At 39.2% G+C, this 14,821-nt stretch overlaps 1 protein-coding gene across 1 annotated transcript in view; it reads left to right on the top strand.

Moving 5' to 3' along the window:
* DEPDC5 (DEP domain containing 5, GATOR1 subcomplex subunit) overlaps positions 1-14,821 on the top strand; it is a 46,681-nt gene that overhangs the window by 8,134 nt on the left and 23,726 nt on the right. Inside the window, exons 11-25 of the mRNA XM_059827468.1 lie at positions 651-720; positions 1,104-1,176; positions 1,801-1,904; positions 2,218-2,292; positions 3,166-3,300; positions 3,784-3,845; positions 3,939-4,012; positions 5,203-5,272; positions 5,791-5,827; positions 6,570-6,690; positions 7,787-8,007; positions 9,223-9,426; positions 9,946-10,081; positions 11,720-11,817; positions 14,514-14,579. Coding sequence (XP_059683451.1) covers positions 651-720; positions 1,104-1,176; positions 1,801-1,904; positions 2,218-2,292; positions 3,166-3,300; positions 3,784-3,845; positions 3,939-4,012; positions 5,203-5,272; positions 5,791-5,827; positions 6,570-6,690; positions 7,787-8,007; positions 9,223-9,426; positions 9,946-10,081; positions 11,720-11,817; positions 14,514-14,579 — 1,546 coding nt within the window. The remainder of the gene's footprint in view (positions 1-650; positions 721-1,103; positions 1,177-1,800; positions 1,905-2,217; positions 2,293-3,165; positions 3,301-3,783; positions 3,846-3,938; positions 4,013-5,202; positions 5,273-5,790; positions 5,828-6,569; positions 6,691-7,786; positions 8,008-9,222; positions 9,427-9,945; positions 10,082-11,719; positions 11,818-14,513; positions 14,580-14,821) is intronic.

Consider the following 14,821-nt stretch of genomic DNA (forward strand, 5'->3'; position numbering starts at 1 on the left):
GTCTCATTTTTATTGTGCTTTTTGTCCATTGGAGAGTTATTGGGAGCCGTGCATGACCTGTCTGTAAAATGCCTGTTTTGCTTTTAGTACTACTATACCATGTTGGATATGGGCCTGAGCGATGCCGGGGCTCACAGGGCTTTTTGAGCTTTTCCTTTTGAGGGGATGGCCAGTGTGCTCTTCACAGCTTAATTCCGTTGCATGCATCAGCACTGTAACTGTTTAAGGAAGTTTCAATTTTTTATTTCTCTGGAATTGTTGGGGCATCTCTCTAAACCATAACAAATAAGAATATCAAATTGCAATGAGTATATATAAACAAATTGAGTCAATTGTCTTTGTTTTTTAAACAAAAATCCTGTATCTTGGCAGCTACAGTGAGAAGTCTCTTTAGACTCTTGTGGAGAGTGCTCTTGTTAAATGTGATATCTCCTAGAAGCACAGAATCTACAGGACAGGCCATTATTTTATTTCATAGAGGCGTATGCAGCACTCATGCAAATATAGTAATACAGCAGTCTACTTTTTTCTAGTTACCTTTGATCCTAAGGTGTGAGGGGAAAGAGGGTGTTAGTATATGTGTATATACAGAGTTTTCTACTGAATGTGACCCTTAAGGTTTTCTTTTTTCATCTGTTCTTCCTGGACAGGAGAAGAACTGCAGCCATGAAGTGACGGTGGTTCTATTTTCTAGAACATTTTACGAAGCAAAATCTATAGGTATGTAAATTCTGTATTTTCATGTTTCTATTTTTAAACCTACTCCTTCTCTCTTGAAAGTTGGTCACAGGCTGCCCATGACTTTTTTCCCCTGTTTTTTTATGCCCATGTCCAAAGTATGCCCTACCAAGCACAGTGGATACACAGCTGTTCTTATGAAAGTACTGCAGTGAAAACCTTACATAGAAGAATATATGGCAAATTTTCCTCATCATACTTAAGCTGTCATATTGTTTTAAAAGCAATTTTAATACTGTGTAGGAGATCTGATATTCTCAAGGTTGTTTGGTTTTTTTTAATGGAAATAACAGCTACTTACTAGAAAAGATGAGTCATTTCTGTACAAGAGCATAGGATAATACGTGCTTTTGCTTGTGTTTCAGATGAGTTTCCTGAAACGCATCGTGCATCAATTCGGCAGGATCACGAGGGAAGATTTTATGAAGATTTTTACAAGTATGTCCTCCTCCCACTTCTTTCACCTCTTGTCACACAGCGTATGTCCCCATTCCATCTGTGAGTGCACACCTATATTTGCTAAGTCAGTCTTGACTTAGCAGTGTTGTCTGTGCTCTATTGGAATTGCCGATAAACGTGAAAGTTCCATAGTATTGGGAGTAGTTTTTGCATAAGGCTTGGCTGTTTTTCAGATCTTTATGTTCTTGAGTAGTTGAAGAACAGATGGTGCCGTTGCTGAAACCACAAGTGTTCCCAGTTAGGTACTGGAGCTCTTTAGCTGATGGTCACAACAGATGCAGCTGTTGAAGCTGTCATGTGATTCTGAACTTGGACTTGTTAATGATCTTACTGCTTTGCAGAACAGTGATACTATTTGACATATAATGTTGATCACTCATTTAGAAGCAAGAGATTATTCTGGCTGGGGATGTGCCCAGCTTTGTGTGTGCATCTACACCTTAGTGATTGCTACAAGAATGCAGTAGTTCTAACGTGCTGCCTAGCAGAAGGAAGAAACGCTCACCTTTTTGTGCATTCCTTTTTCTATAGTTTGTTCATTCCTTCTCACTTCCTTTTCATAGCTTCCTTTCATGATCCTCATTTAAGTTCTGCTCTTTCTAGAGTTGTAGTTCAGAATGAGAGGCGAGAAGAGTGGACCTCGTTGCTTGTGACCATTAAAAAGCTTTTCATCCAGTATCCTGTGTTGGTACGACTAGAGCAAGCAGGTACAAGAATCCTCCTTTCCCAGGCTTTTACCCTTTTCTCTCTCTTTCTTTTTTTTTTTTTAAAGGTGTCTGTAAACTCTCTAGTTCCATTTGGAGTCTGGTATTGTACTACTTAGTGCTGTCCTGGCTAGGCTATTTTGCTTGGGTCTTTCTGTGAGATATACCAATACCAATTTTGCCTGTCATTTTTTGGAGTGACAGGATTTACTACAAATGCAATTTCATTTTGTGGGGTTTGGTTTTGTTTTTTAAAAAGCTAGTCTATACAGTGACAGTATTTTTTCTTTTTCTTTCCTTCTGAACACTTGTCCAGAGGGCTTTCCTCCAGGTTACAATTCTACCTCAGCACAAGGGAACTACCTGGAGGCCATAAATCTTTCATTCAATGGTAAGTTGTGAACAATGGATAAAAATATACAGGGGAGAAACCATTAAAGCAGCTGCCAATAAATGGGTGTGGACTTGTGTTGCCTGTTCCTTAACACTTTGAAGAGGAGGGGCATATTAGGTGGTTAAGTTATCATTTTCAGCGTCAGAAGAAACTGTTTTCTGTGTCTCTGGAAAACCAGTGGCTCTTAAATAACTGAGTATTGGGTGTTTCAGGCTTCAGGAACCGTATATTAGGGTCTTGTTAGGATGAAACTTTTTCTTCTAGTTGTGTATCTGCATGAGAACCTCTTGGAATAGAAGTTGCAATTTTAAATTATGGAAGCATTTCAAAATTATGTTAGATCAAATGTGGTTTAGGTGAAGCTGGTCCATCTTTTTTAGCAGGGAGATGGATTTGATGGGCTGGAAGGGCTCTCCAGAGATCTACTTTCTGTGATTCTGTAACTCAGATGTTGTTCTGTCACCTTGATGGCTGTCTTGTTACTCCTATGGGAGAGAGCACAGGATGTTATTTAAAATGATTAGTAATGGACTTTACCTTGTTGGGTTTTTTGGGGTTTGTTTGTTGGTTTTGGGTTGGTTTTTTTTTTTGAGATGTTATAAAGGAAACACTAAGCATATGAGAAAAATACTCCTTTTTATGTATCTGGTTCCCATCTTTTCTTCTCTTCTGCCCTAACTACTCTCTCTCCTGTAGCTTTATAAACATTTATTGGTTGGACAAGGCTATATATAAGCCCTCTCATGCTTGCATGTGGTTTCTGGAAATTTATTTAATACTACTGTTAATAGAGGGTCACCTCCCTTGCTCTGAAAAAAAAGCATCCAGCATAATTTTTCTTTTAAAGTGTTGCCTAATTCTTTCTCTTAGTGTTTGACAAGCATTACATAAACCGGAACTTTGACCGGACTGGCCAGATGTCTGTGGTTATCACACCTGGTGTGGGTGTATTTGAAGTTGATCGACTCCTTATGATTCTAACCAAACAGCGGATGATAGACAATGGTAAATAACTAACAATACTGTGCAATCTTTATGAAGGCAAACAGGTATATTTGGAAAAGCTCTAGCCTTTTCTTGCTATGAAAAAGTATCTGTTGTAACTTGTGTACTCTAGGAAGAGGGGTTACAGCTGGAAGACTTGTGTCCGCACTTCATGTTCACTTGGGCAGATTTTCAGAGAACTTAAAGGCATTTAATTTCTTTTGTTTGTGATGGAGAACTTCATCTGTCCATGCAGAACTTTCCCTTAAAGGATAATCTTGCATGACTTGCATTAGTTTAGAAGAAATGTTTCATATATCCCCGCTGGCGCTGTTGGTTTATAACCATACCACGGGACTGTTAACCACTGTTTTCAGTATAATTACATCTTAAAATCTGATTCGAATACAAATCGGGTCTTCAGCTCAAATTGATGATCTGTTTTGGCTTAGCATATCAGTCCTGCTTGGTAGATGACTGAACTCTACTGTTCTTTGTTTATAGGGATAGGTGTGGACTTGGTATGCATGGGAGAACAACCATTGCATGCTGTACCACTCTTTAAGGTAATGCAAACTTCTTTTCCCTTCTAGAAGCGTTACTCATTTTGTGACTAGCTAGATACAACTAGTTGCTATGCTTCTGAATTACTCTTACAGCTCCATAATCGCTGTGGACCTGGCGACTCCAGATTGGGTGATGACTACAATATTCCACACTGGATAAACCATAGGTAGGTGAACTCTATAAGCTGTTCCTAAACACTTCTGCTTTGCTTTTCTTTTTATAATCTGTTGAATTCTTTCTTCTTTCATTGTTTATTTCCTCTGCTCTCCTTGCGAAGCAAAGACATATATTACAATAGTCTTGCAGAACTAGGAATGTTATTGCAGAACTCTGGGCATTAATGCAACATGTCAGAGATGATAGGCAGTTTGCAGAGGAAAAGGTCTTGATCTTAAGCTCTCTTTCCAGCTAATTTAGTTCTAGCCTTTAGCTATGCTTGAAGGAAGTCAGGAAGCTAAACAAAAAATAAATCACTTCAACTACACGGTTATTAGTGAAAACAAATACATCCCAAATGAACAGTTACGGGTAGAGAAGATGTGGATAACATGGATAAATGTTGGAACAGTGCAGGAAACACTGAGGCTCAGTGTTACAGTGCTTCGCTCTAAGACATGGTAGGTTTCCTTTCTGCTTTCTGTTAAACATTCTGTGGCATAATACTCTCTTCTTTCCCTAAATATAGAGATCAGGGCTCAGGATGAAAAGTACATCTCCAGTCCTTGTTCTGCTGTAGGATTATTTTTTTTTCTCTCTTTTAATACCTCATTCTATCTGCATGCATTAATTGACTGTCCTGACCAATTACCATTCATGGGTTGCTTATACCCAGTATTTTCGTGTGGCTGGAAGGCATCTGATCTTTGCCATAGATTAAAAAGGTGCTTGAAGGCTTATGATAAGGCAGGATTTGAAAGATTCAGATGACAAGAAACAGACCTCAATGAATAAATTATTTCAAATGGGAGGAGGTCTGTAGTTTTCAAGCAGCTGATGGGAGTCATTACTGTCATGTAAATTAGGGAGACAGTTGTGTGAACTGCACAGTACTGTATAGACAGTGAAAGTGGATACCTTTCTGTAGAAAGAGGAAGTGAACTGGGGAATGCAGATGTAAGCATATTAAGAGGTCTAAACTGAGGCAGTATGGGAATCAGAAGCTGGTCTCTAAGGAAAGAGTAGCTTGTCTCAGGTTAATCATACATCAGTGTTTTCCATACATTGTCTTGTGCAGGGGAAGGTATCCCCTTTTCTCCATCTAATAGCTAACTCAAATTCAGAGGCTGTTTGCTGTGTAGCTAACCAACTATCTTCCATTCTTAGAAGACAGCTGAGCCACTCTGTTTTTCCTTTCAGTTTCTACACATCCAAAAGCCAGCTCCTGTGTAACAGCTTCACTCCACGGATTAAGCTGGCAGGAAGGAAAGTAGGTATCTTTCTGATTTATCTTTTCTTCTTACTAGCTTGTTAGATATCTTTAAGCCAAGCATTAGAATCTTCCTAGCAAGTATTCCAACGGCTGTAATCAAGTTTCTGTGTTAAAAGACCGTGAAAGCAAAGCTGTAAGGACTGTTGTAGGGATTGTGAATGGGGGACTGGTTTGTAGATCTTTCGTTTCTAGGATGAAACTAGGTGAGAAATGCTTTAGCCACCATAAAAATTAGAGTTTCATTCTGTAACAAAGAACTCCATGGAGAGGAAGAAAGTTGTTGACAAAGATGTGGTTTTTTACACAGGTTCGTGACCGAGTATCTGTATTTAATACTTCTAAAGTGGTCTGGCTGCTTCACTGAGACAGCAGTATAAACTTTAAGCCTGATGCTTGATCACACTGGGGGATATTTTCTTAGAATGTGCTGACTGTCTCCCTTCTCTGTCTTTTCTCTTGCTCTTTCTTTTTTGTTTTTTTTGGTCACTTCACACTTCCTTTGTTGAACCCTCCAGCCACTGACTGAGAAAGCAAAGAATAACCGAGATGCCTGTGAGTAATTCTCTTCTGGAAAGATCTATCCCACTGACTCCCAAACTAATAAACAGCTGTAGTAAGACAATGACACTTGAGCAAAAACACTACTGATGAGATGTGGGAAGGGACAGTTTTTGCAGAAAACCATCAAAACTACATAGTCGTTATCCAGGATGTTAATGTGCATATATCAATTGCCTTCTTGGCAAATGATTAATATGGAGGGGTGAGTTTCTGTCCTGGCTGCTTATCATCTGGCTGGAGGAATAGATGGTATCAGGCTGGTGTGCTAGTAGTACTGTTTGTGGGAGTAGGACAGGAGGGTGTTCACTGGCTTGGGATGTTGTCAGTGCTGTCACCACAGAATTACAGTGGGAGAAGCCTGCATTCTTCTAACACCACCTTGTTTCAGGAAGGTGTACATTCTAAAAGTGAGGCTGTCCATTATCTCAAAGATGCTTTAAAATGTGCAATTCTCTTGTACGGGAACTTGAGGCATCTGTTCATACAAGGAACGTTTATTATATTGATTGTTAAATTAATGTCTTGGATATTTGAGGGAAAGATATTAGGGTCTCAGCAACCCTCATTCAGAGGCACCAGCTTCGATAATTGAGCTGGTCCAGCTGTTCTGCTCATGAGACTGTTGTCTGTGATTTCTCTTGGAATTTCTTAGTGGTGAGAGTTGGATACTTCTAACTTGAAGATCTTGAACATTCTTGAAAGAGGTTCCAGTGCTGTATGATTTTTATTTCAGCATTAGGGGCTCCAAAAGATGCTGAGAATGCCCTGCCTATCCAGGTAGATTATGATGGCTATGATGCCCAGGTGTTCAGACTGCCAGGCCCTTCCAGAGCCCAGCGCTGTACCACTTTCAGGTAAGAAGCTTGTGAGAGTACTAGTTCTAGAATAGCCACGTTACAGTGTATTTTTTGATGCATAAAATACTTTGAGAAATATAAGGAGAATTAAGCTCCATGTGCTTACAATTGAACAAAAAGCTTTATCTGTAGCTAGTATTTATGGCTGGTTGTCTCGTATTTTACTTCTAAGATAGTGTGTGGGATCTAGGAAAAGGCATAAGTATACTTTTTCCTTAAATCTTTAGTTTTGTCTGAAGTAGAATGAAGCTATTCTCTCTTGCAAAGTTCCTAGCAGATTTTGCAAGCTGAGTAAGAAAGTACTTGCACAATAGACTTGCACAGAGTTGTAGAAATAGCATTAGTTTGATGCGCTGCTTAGTAACTGGTACTGAACGTAGAGTGGTGGGGAATCTTCCCTGAAAATGATGCCTTTCTGAATGAGAGAAGAGAAAGAGAAGCTGATTGCAGGTTCTCAAATATGCTCTGGTGTTTCCTCTGAGAAGAAAGGCAAATTATTCTCAGGTCCTGGCCTAATTCATTGAACAACCTATAAATTTTAGTGCTTTTTGAGGAATATGGAATTCATGAACTTGTTTTGAATTTTTTTTTTTTTTTGCTTTTCTTGTTTCAGTAGTATTGCCTAAATCTGAGGAGGCTGTGCATGTGAACTCAGTTGTTAATATATATGAGCAGCTTGTAGAAATTCATGCTGAAAGATGCCAGTACAATTTAATGTAGTTAATAATTCCAAGTAACCTCCCTATAGTTATGTGTTCCTAGCACTGTAGGCTCAGGTCTAGTATCTTCTAGACCACGTCTATGTTACCAGCTTGGTGTGGTGTCTGTAGAATTGCATAAAGAGTCGAGCATGCTATTTTCACAGCTGTTGTGCTGGAAGCATTTTAGCGTTCTTTTCTTCTATTGCACAATGCACAAAAGTATATAGTATCCACATAGTAAAAAAATAGTGATAGCTTCCTTGTAGTACTCTTCTTGAGTTCACCTATTGAGTATTGAGTTTCTTACATGACTTGGGCCTGTTTAAGTCCCTTGATAACCCAGGAATTAATCTCTTTTCATATCACTGGACATATCTGTTTATTTTCAGCAGGTCTGTGAGGGAGAGAGAAAGTCGTACCAGGAAGAGCTCTAGTTCCTATGACGTCTCATGCAGCCCTTCTCTGCAGAGCCGCACGCTACCCCCAGAGGAGGTGAGGAGCCAGGCTTCTGATGACAGCTCACTGGGCAAGATCTCCAACATCCTGATGATCCCACGGCCTCATCTGCACCAGTGTGAAGTCAGCAGCTCTTTGGGCTATACCAGCACCAGAGGTCAGCCTAAGGCAGATGAGAAAGTACCTGAGGTGGTGAAAGAGGAGAGAGAAGATGGAAGTTTGTGTTGGCCACTGCTAGGCCAGTACAGGGGAGATGGTGCTTATATTAGCATTCATGGTACACCTTTTCCACAGCTCCAGCTATGGCTGGGTGTGCATTCTACCTTTGTTGTCCAATTCCATTGCTTTTTTTTATTGGCTTGTTCTAAATAGAAGTGTCCTGACACTGATTTGCTCTTTTCCCTTGTCTACTGCCTTCTTTAATATTTGACTATTCTCCTGTGCCTACCTGCAAATGTGGACATATACAAGTAACTTTTTATTATCCAGGTCACCTATAATCTGTCAAATGAGAATTGGCCTTAGTAGTGAGCCCTAGGGGACCCTGCTTATAACTTCTCTCTATGGGGATTTGTTGTTATTAAGAGTCACTTTCTGGATCGTTCCTTTTGACAATGTACTGCTGAGCTATCTTGGTGTGTTAGCAGTGCTGACAGTCTCCTCTTTTTCTTTTCCTTCCAATTTAATTTTGTTCTCAGACAATATGCAGTATTTTCCACAAACCCAACTCATTTCTAGGTAAATCGTATTCCTCCTGCAATTGCTTGATCTTCTGTAAAAATCTACCCCTGAAGGCTCTTTATGGTGTTTTTTTTTTTCAAGTCATGCTGTATGACACCTGATACCATATTTATCCTGTTCCAGGAATTTGGTTTACTGGTGTGGAACTGCTATCACACAGTGTACTTAACATTACATTTACCTTTCATGTTTTCCCCTGCTGTCAGTTAATACCACTTTTTTTTTTTTTGGTATTTCTGTTACTCCTTTAGTTTGAAGGATAGTCTTGTGACCCACCGAAGGTGTGCAACTGGATGGGGATGTGTGTTGAATCGGACTGGTGGGGAGGGAAGAGTCAGAGTAATTGAAGTTTTTCACATGTTCTAGTTGGCAGTATAGAATGGTAAATAAGACCCTTCCTCCTCTTTGGGATTTCCATTTGTTGAACAGAGTAATTGCTACTTAGTCATCTGGTTTATTTCTCTCTCCTATTTCTAAATAACTGCACTTCTGTTCTATATTGAATAGTTATGACTAACTCAGCTCTCCTTATTCCCAGTTACCCTGGAGAATCTTTATATCCCTAAGCAATTAATTCTCTTTTGCTTGGCTTCTGCGTGATCTCATGCTGACTTTAAGTTGTGTTTTCTAGATGTCCTTGAGAACATGCTGGAGTCTCAGCAACGTGACTCCAGTGCGCCAGGGAGGTTCCATGTTGGCAGTGCAGAATCCATGCTGCACATTCGGCCTGGGGGATATACACCCCAGCGAGCGCTGATAAACCCGTTTGCTCCATCCCGCATGCCCATGAAACTTACATCTAACAGGAGGCGCTGGATGCACACTTTTCCTGTGGGTAAGTCTGTTTCATAGCATATTAGATTTCTGTTACTTTTTCCTTGTCCAAGCATTAACACATCAAGAGAATCAATGTGAACACTGGTGTCTTGAAGTACTCTGCACTGTAGCAGAGGCTGAACTAAGTGTATAGGCTTGATAAATCCAAGATCCTCTTTTTGAAAATTTTTCCATCTATTGGCAAACTTGCAGCATCAGGTAGTGTGGAACAATCTTATAGTAGACGGAGGCTGTTGGAAGTGAATCATAACTGTAATTTGGGTTGACTTTCAGGTGCTGAATTGTTCTCATATTTGTTTGGTGCCTTGTAAGGAGGGCCTCCACAATGTTTAAAAGAATATTCTGCTTCGCTGTCTTCAGAGAAGATGCCAGAGGTTCAAATATTTTAAGATTTCATAAACATGCTTCCTTAATTTCCATTAGTTAGCATTGCCTGTGGTGTTGACAAAAGGAGGGTACAAGCAGCTGAGGAATCAATGCAGATGTGGTGATTAATGATCAAACTGTAATTGTGTAGGTCCATCAGGAGAAGCTATCCAGATCCATCACCAAACCCGTCAGAATATGGCAGAAATGCAGGGCAATGGGCAGCAGGATTTGACGCATTCCTCTGCGGAGCTGCTGGAGCTGGCTTACCATGAGGCAACTGGCAGGTGAGGTTCTCAGGATGAATCTGTGTAGACTTTGCATAAACATCCCTCTTCCTTTAAAATTTTATATATGCTACAGTAAGGCAGTTAGAGGTTGTGATCTTTAAGTTTAATAATAGGTTGTGCCAGTGCCACATATGCAGTATATACTTTCATTTTGAGATATAAAGCTCTTTTGGCAAGACAGGAGATGGTTTACCTCCCCTAATTTGGGGAAGGTGGTATTTTATCACAGAGTTTGCAGTGCACGAGCAACATAATGCATCATTCATGGAATTGTTCAAAATCGCCTTATAAAAGCCTGTGTCTTTAATTCCTGACTTACTATCCTAATAGCTGTGATCTTCATCCCAGAATAGAACATTTTTTAGCACAGGGCGTAGCTTTGCCTCACAGGAACTGTTGAGCAATTTCAGTGCTATCCATCCATGTCTTCCCCATGTAAGAAACACAGCCATGACAAACATCAGGGATGGATTGCAAATGAAAGTACCTGTGTTCCTAAGCTAGTTTTCTTTTGAAAAACAAGCTTTGGTCAGTGTTGGGAGCTTATATTGATTGCTGGCTCTGAGAAGCGAAAAAGATCCCAGTGTTACTGGATGTGGCGTGGTTGTGGGGAAGCTGTTTTTACGGTGAGAGAAATTAGATCGTTCACTTCACCTAGGCCATTTTTCAAGCTGCACAGTTGTTCTCCAGTCTCCAGATATTGTCTTACCTGGTTTTTATCTGATTATATTTTTATTCACAACATTTTGTCCATGTTTTTCACTCATTATTGAATGCTGTTTAGAAAAAACATTTTGGTAGCTTAGGCATCTTTAGAATTGCTAAAAAGCTTGTTTCTTTCATCATTAACTTTGGTATCTCTCCTGCTATGTGTTTCTTTCCTCTTTCATGCTTATAGAAATTCATGTTACATATTTTTTCTGGATGTCCAGGGTGAGTGAGGACCCTGCTGGTATCCTTTACCTTTTTAATTTTCAGGGGGTTTTCTCCTGCTATCTTCAAGCAGTCCTTCAGGAAATTGCGCTGCCTAATTATTTAGAATACTCTAATCTCTTTCTGTGTTGCATAATTTTAATATTACATCTTCCTCACCAACTTTGTTCCCTAGTTCTACTTTAAAAAAAGTTATCGCCTTTTTATTACTTCATAAGTGCATCCTAGTGTGCTAAAGTATCTTGTCATTAACATCACTCTCTTGTGTCTTATTCCTGATAATTATTTTTCTGGATCTCTTTGTCGTCTCTGTGGATGACATACTTGTCCAAAGCAATTTGCACAGTCTGGAATATTAGCTTTGTAGACCATGAAATCAGATCTGTAAATAACTAGCTAAATTTTATTTCTGTCCTGGGAAGTATGTGAGTAGCTGGTTCTCCACTGTCCTGCACAGGTAGTGCATTGGTTATTGCTAGAGGCAAAGAACACAGTATGGACAGATACGAACTATTGTTGCAGCCTTCTCTGTGCTGCTTTTGTGATTGTTACCATCTTTGCAAACATCACGAAGAGCATGGTTTCACCACTGGCTCAGCTGAGATGGCAGGCTGATTACTTGTTATTTGTTGTATCAGCTCTTGTTAAAATGGCATGAGTGAAGAAAGTTTGCATAATACAGGCTATTTTGGTTTTCTCCAGACATATCAGCTCTCGGCATCCAGGTGACAGTGCCTCTTTCCTGAGCTTCAGCGGAACAGAAGAGTACTCTAATGGTCTGGCTGGCAGCAATGGAGCAGGTAACAGAGCAGTGATAGAGCATGGAGTGGAGAAGAGAAGGCCCTGGTCATGGAAGTCATGGAAGGTGGTGGGTGGGCCAGGCATTACGAAATAGAAAGAATCAATAATGGAAGAGCAGTTTCCAACTTCGAGTGATCTGTCAAAACACTAAACATTTTGTTGTGTTGTCTGTTTTCTTGCAACCTACCTTCTGATTTTTATGGATGTGCTTTTTGGATAGGCACATGGAAAAAAAAAATTATCTTTTGGACAATAGCATTCAAGACTTCTGTTCTTTTTTTTCAAAACCAATTTAAAGATTATTTAAAAAAAAAAATCACCCTTCTGAATTACATTTGGATGGAAACAGTTATGTTTTCCCCTATGTTCATACCTTGAAGAGTCATAAAGAAGTTAGCAGACTTAATTTTCTTGTGTCTCTCTTGTCTTGTGTTCATGTAGTCGCATTAAAAGTGATTTTGTTCTGTTGTTTCCTTCTGTGAATTTCATCTGAAGACATTTCATTTTCTTGCTTTACTTTTTTTTCTTTCTGCCTTCCAGATAGACTTTGTTCTTGCAATTGCTAAACTGCATTTCAGCTGCTGGATACAATTTGCACAACGTAGATGCAGAGCATATCCTGGCAATAAACGTGCTTGCATTTTATAGAATTCTTTTGTGTCTGCAGATTGGATATAAATCATGTATGCGGTGGAAGTTAATCTGTGTCTTTTTTTGTGAAAGTCGTTATGAGCACTTTCCCTGACTAAACGCCCTCAGCCATCTGTAGCTGCCACACTGTGGCTCAGTGATTTGACTTCTGTTTCTCCCTTAAGGTTTGAGTCACCTGTGAAATATGAAATGAAACAGTTCTCTTTTTTTTTTTAATTTCCAAAAATACGATTTCTGAGTGAGTCTGGTTCTTCTCTGTTGCCCACAGCATGTTTTGCTGCAACATGGGCTTCACAGTGAAAAATTACTCCATCTATTTACATTGCCATTCAGTATGTTGTCTCTATTGTCCAGCAGATGGTAGATGATAGAGCGAATAAATGTTGTTGCAGTTCCCTAACTAGATGGCAGGTGGCATCAGCGGAGTTGGTGAAAGATGGATGCCAGTTTGAGCCAGCTCCTCTACTATTTTACTGGCATCATCATGGAAGCAGATAACCATCCTTTCTGTTAGTAAATGCTATTTAGAGTAAGAGCTATGATGTTGATATTAATTTCCTGGATAAATCTATATAAGCTAGTTTTATAAAAATGGCTCCTTTTAAATGTTTGGAGGCTTCCTGAAATTTGTATTTTGATAAATGCCTTTTAAACCAGCAATTTTTCTTGTTGTCTTAGCTTCTCGTTTGCTCTCATGTGCCACAGCAGCTGTTTATACAGCTACATGGTGAACCAGCTCAGGGAGCTGATCCAAATGAAGAGTAACTGGGGATTTTCTTTGCTGTATGGATTGTTTCACTGTAGCTACACAAATATTGATGCAAATAGAGCAGACAGATGTGAAATGGGGACTAGGAAGAACTGGTCAAGGGGTACCACACCATCATGTTGGCTTAGTGTTCACTGAGCCATAGTTTTAGTGTCTGTTTTCCAGGTTAATAGACTGCTTAGAATGAATCCATTTGGCAGTGAGAAAAATCATAGTATCTTAAGTCCCAATCAAAACTTATTTTCATTAAATTTTCATTAGCCTTAAGTTCCTTATTAGTCTTTATTTAGGTTAGTATAAACTGAATAAACTGAATTTTGCTCAAAAGCTGAGCATCTCTTCAATAGCTATCATTTTATCTCCTTTCACAATGAATAAAAACTTCCTTACTATTCTTTCTTATTGAAGTGTGGACCAAGGTATGTCTTACAGGTTGAAACATAATGGAAGTTGCTGCCTTTTCAGAACATGGTGGTTTTAAACAGTCTGTAATTAAAATACTGGACCTATTTAGGGGCACTGAAGGCTTAATTAATACTTTTCAAATTTTTAGCCTGGCATGGGATAAAAAAGTAGTTTGTATTTGCTGAATCAAGATCAACTGTTTTGTTTCCTCCCCACTCCTGGCAGAGAGGCGAAATGTTTACTGGTAGTTTATGCCTAAAAATGTTGGAATTAGCAGTAAATCTGTATCATAATTTTCGTAAATTACTTAGACTCTTTAGAATCCTAGATAATTAGAATCTTATATATGGGTTCTCTTCTCCCACCAGGTGAACGTCTGTTACAATTTCCTTTAATGCTGCTCCTGTGTGTTATGAAATTTGTCCTCTTAACCTACCCCTTGTTCATAAAATGAGAAAACTGATAAAAAATATTCTGGTTTTGGGTACTGAATGTATTTAAAAGTACTTAGCTGCCGAGACCTTGAGATTAGCAGGCTAAATGATTACAGGTGCTCTTTTTTGTTACTTGCTTTTTTATGGCATCTACTTTTCAAGATGTGTTTCACTGTTTTGGGGAGGTTGTTTTTGCTTGGTTTTTAGCTACTGAACACTTCTAATGAGATGTTCGAATTTCATCCAAGATGCCTTTTTTTTTTTCCCCTCATTAGTTGGCTTTGTGTATTTTTCTGCTGTGCAGAACCCTGAGTTCTTTCCAAGGGGAGAAATGCCATATTCTTAAAATGTTTGCATGCTTTTCATTAAATTTTATTTTAAAATGAAAGTGAAGTGCATAATTGCTTAAAATAAAATACATACTTCTTTCTTGTAGGGATGAACCTCAAAACTCAGAACAAGGATTCTTTGGAAGATGCTGTCTCTAACTCTCCGGATCCAAGTAAGCAGGAGAAAGGTTTGGAAAAGAGTTTGCATAGGTGGGAAGATAGGGAGGGAAAGGGCATGTACAAATATATAGAGGCATCAGGAGGTGGTAGGCAAGAAACTGAGGAGCATGCTTGGCTTTTGGCAGTAGTTTATTTTGCCCTGCAGTAATTTGCAGGATCTCTGGACTGTGTGTCTCACTGTGATTGCAGTTCTGTATCTCTTAAGAATATGTGAAACTGGTTGTCATATTACATC

This window comes from Gavia stellata, chromosome 21 (assembly GCF_030936135.1).
Source record: "Gavia stellata isolate bGavSte3 chromosome 21, bGavSte3.hap2, whole genome shotgun sequence".
Classification (NCBI taxonomy): domain Eukaryota; kingdom Metazoa; phylum Chordata; class Aves; order Gaviiformes; family Gaviidae; genus Gavia; species Gavia stellata.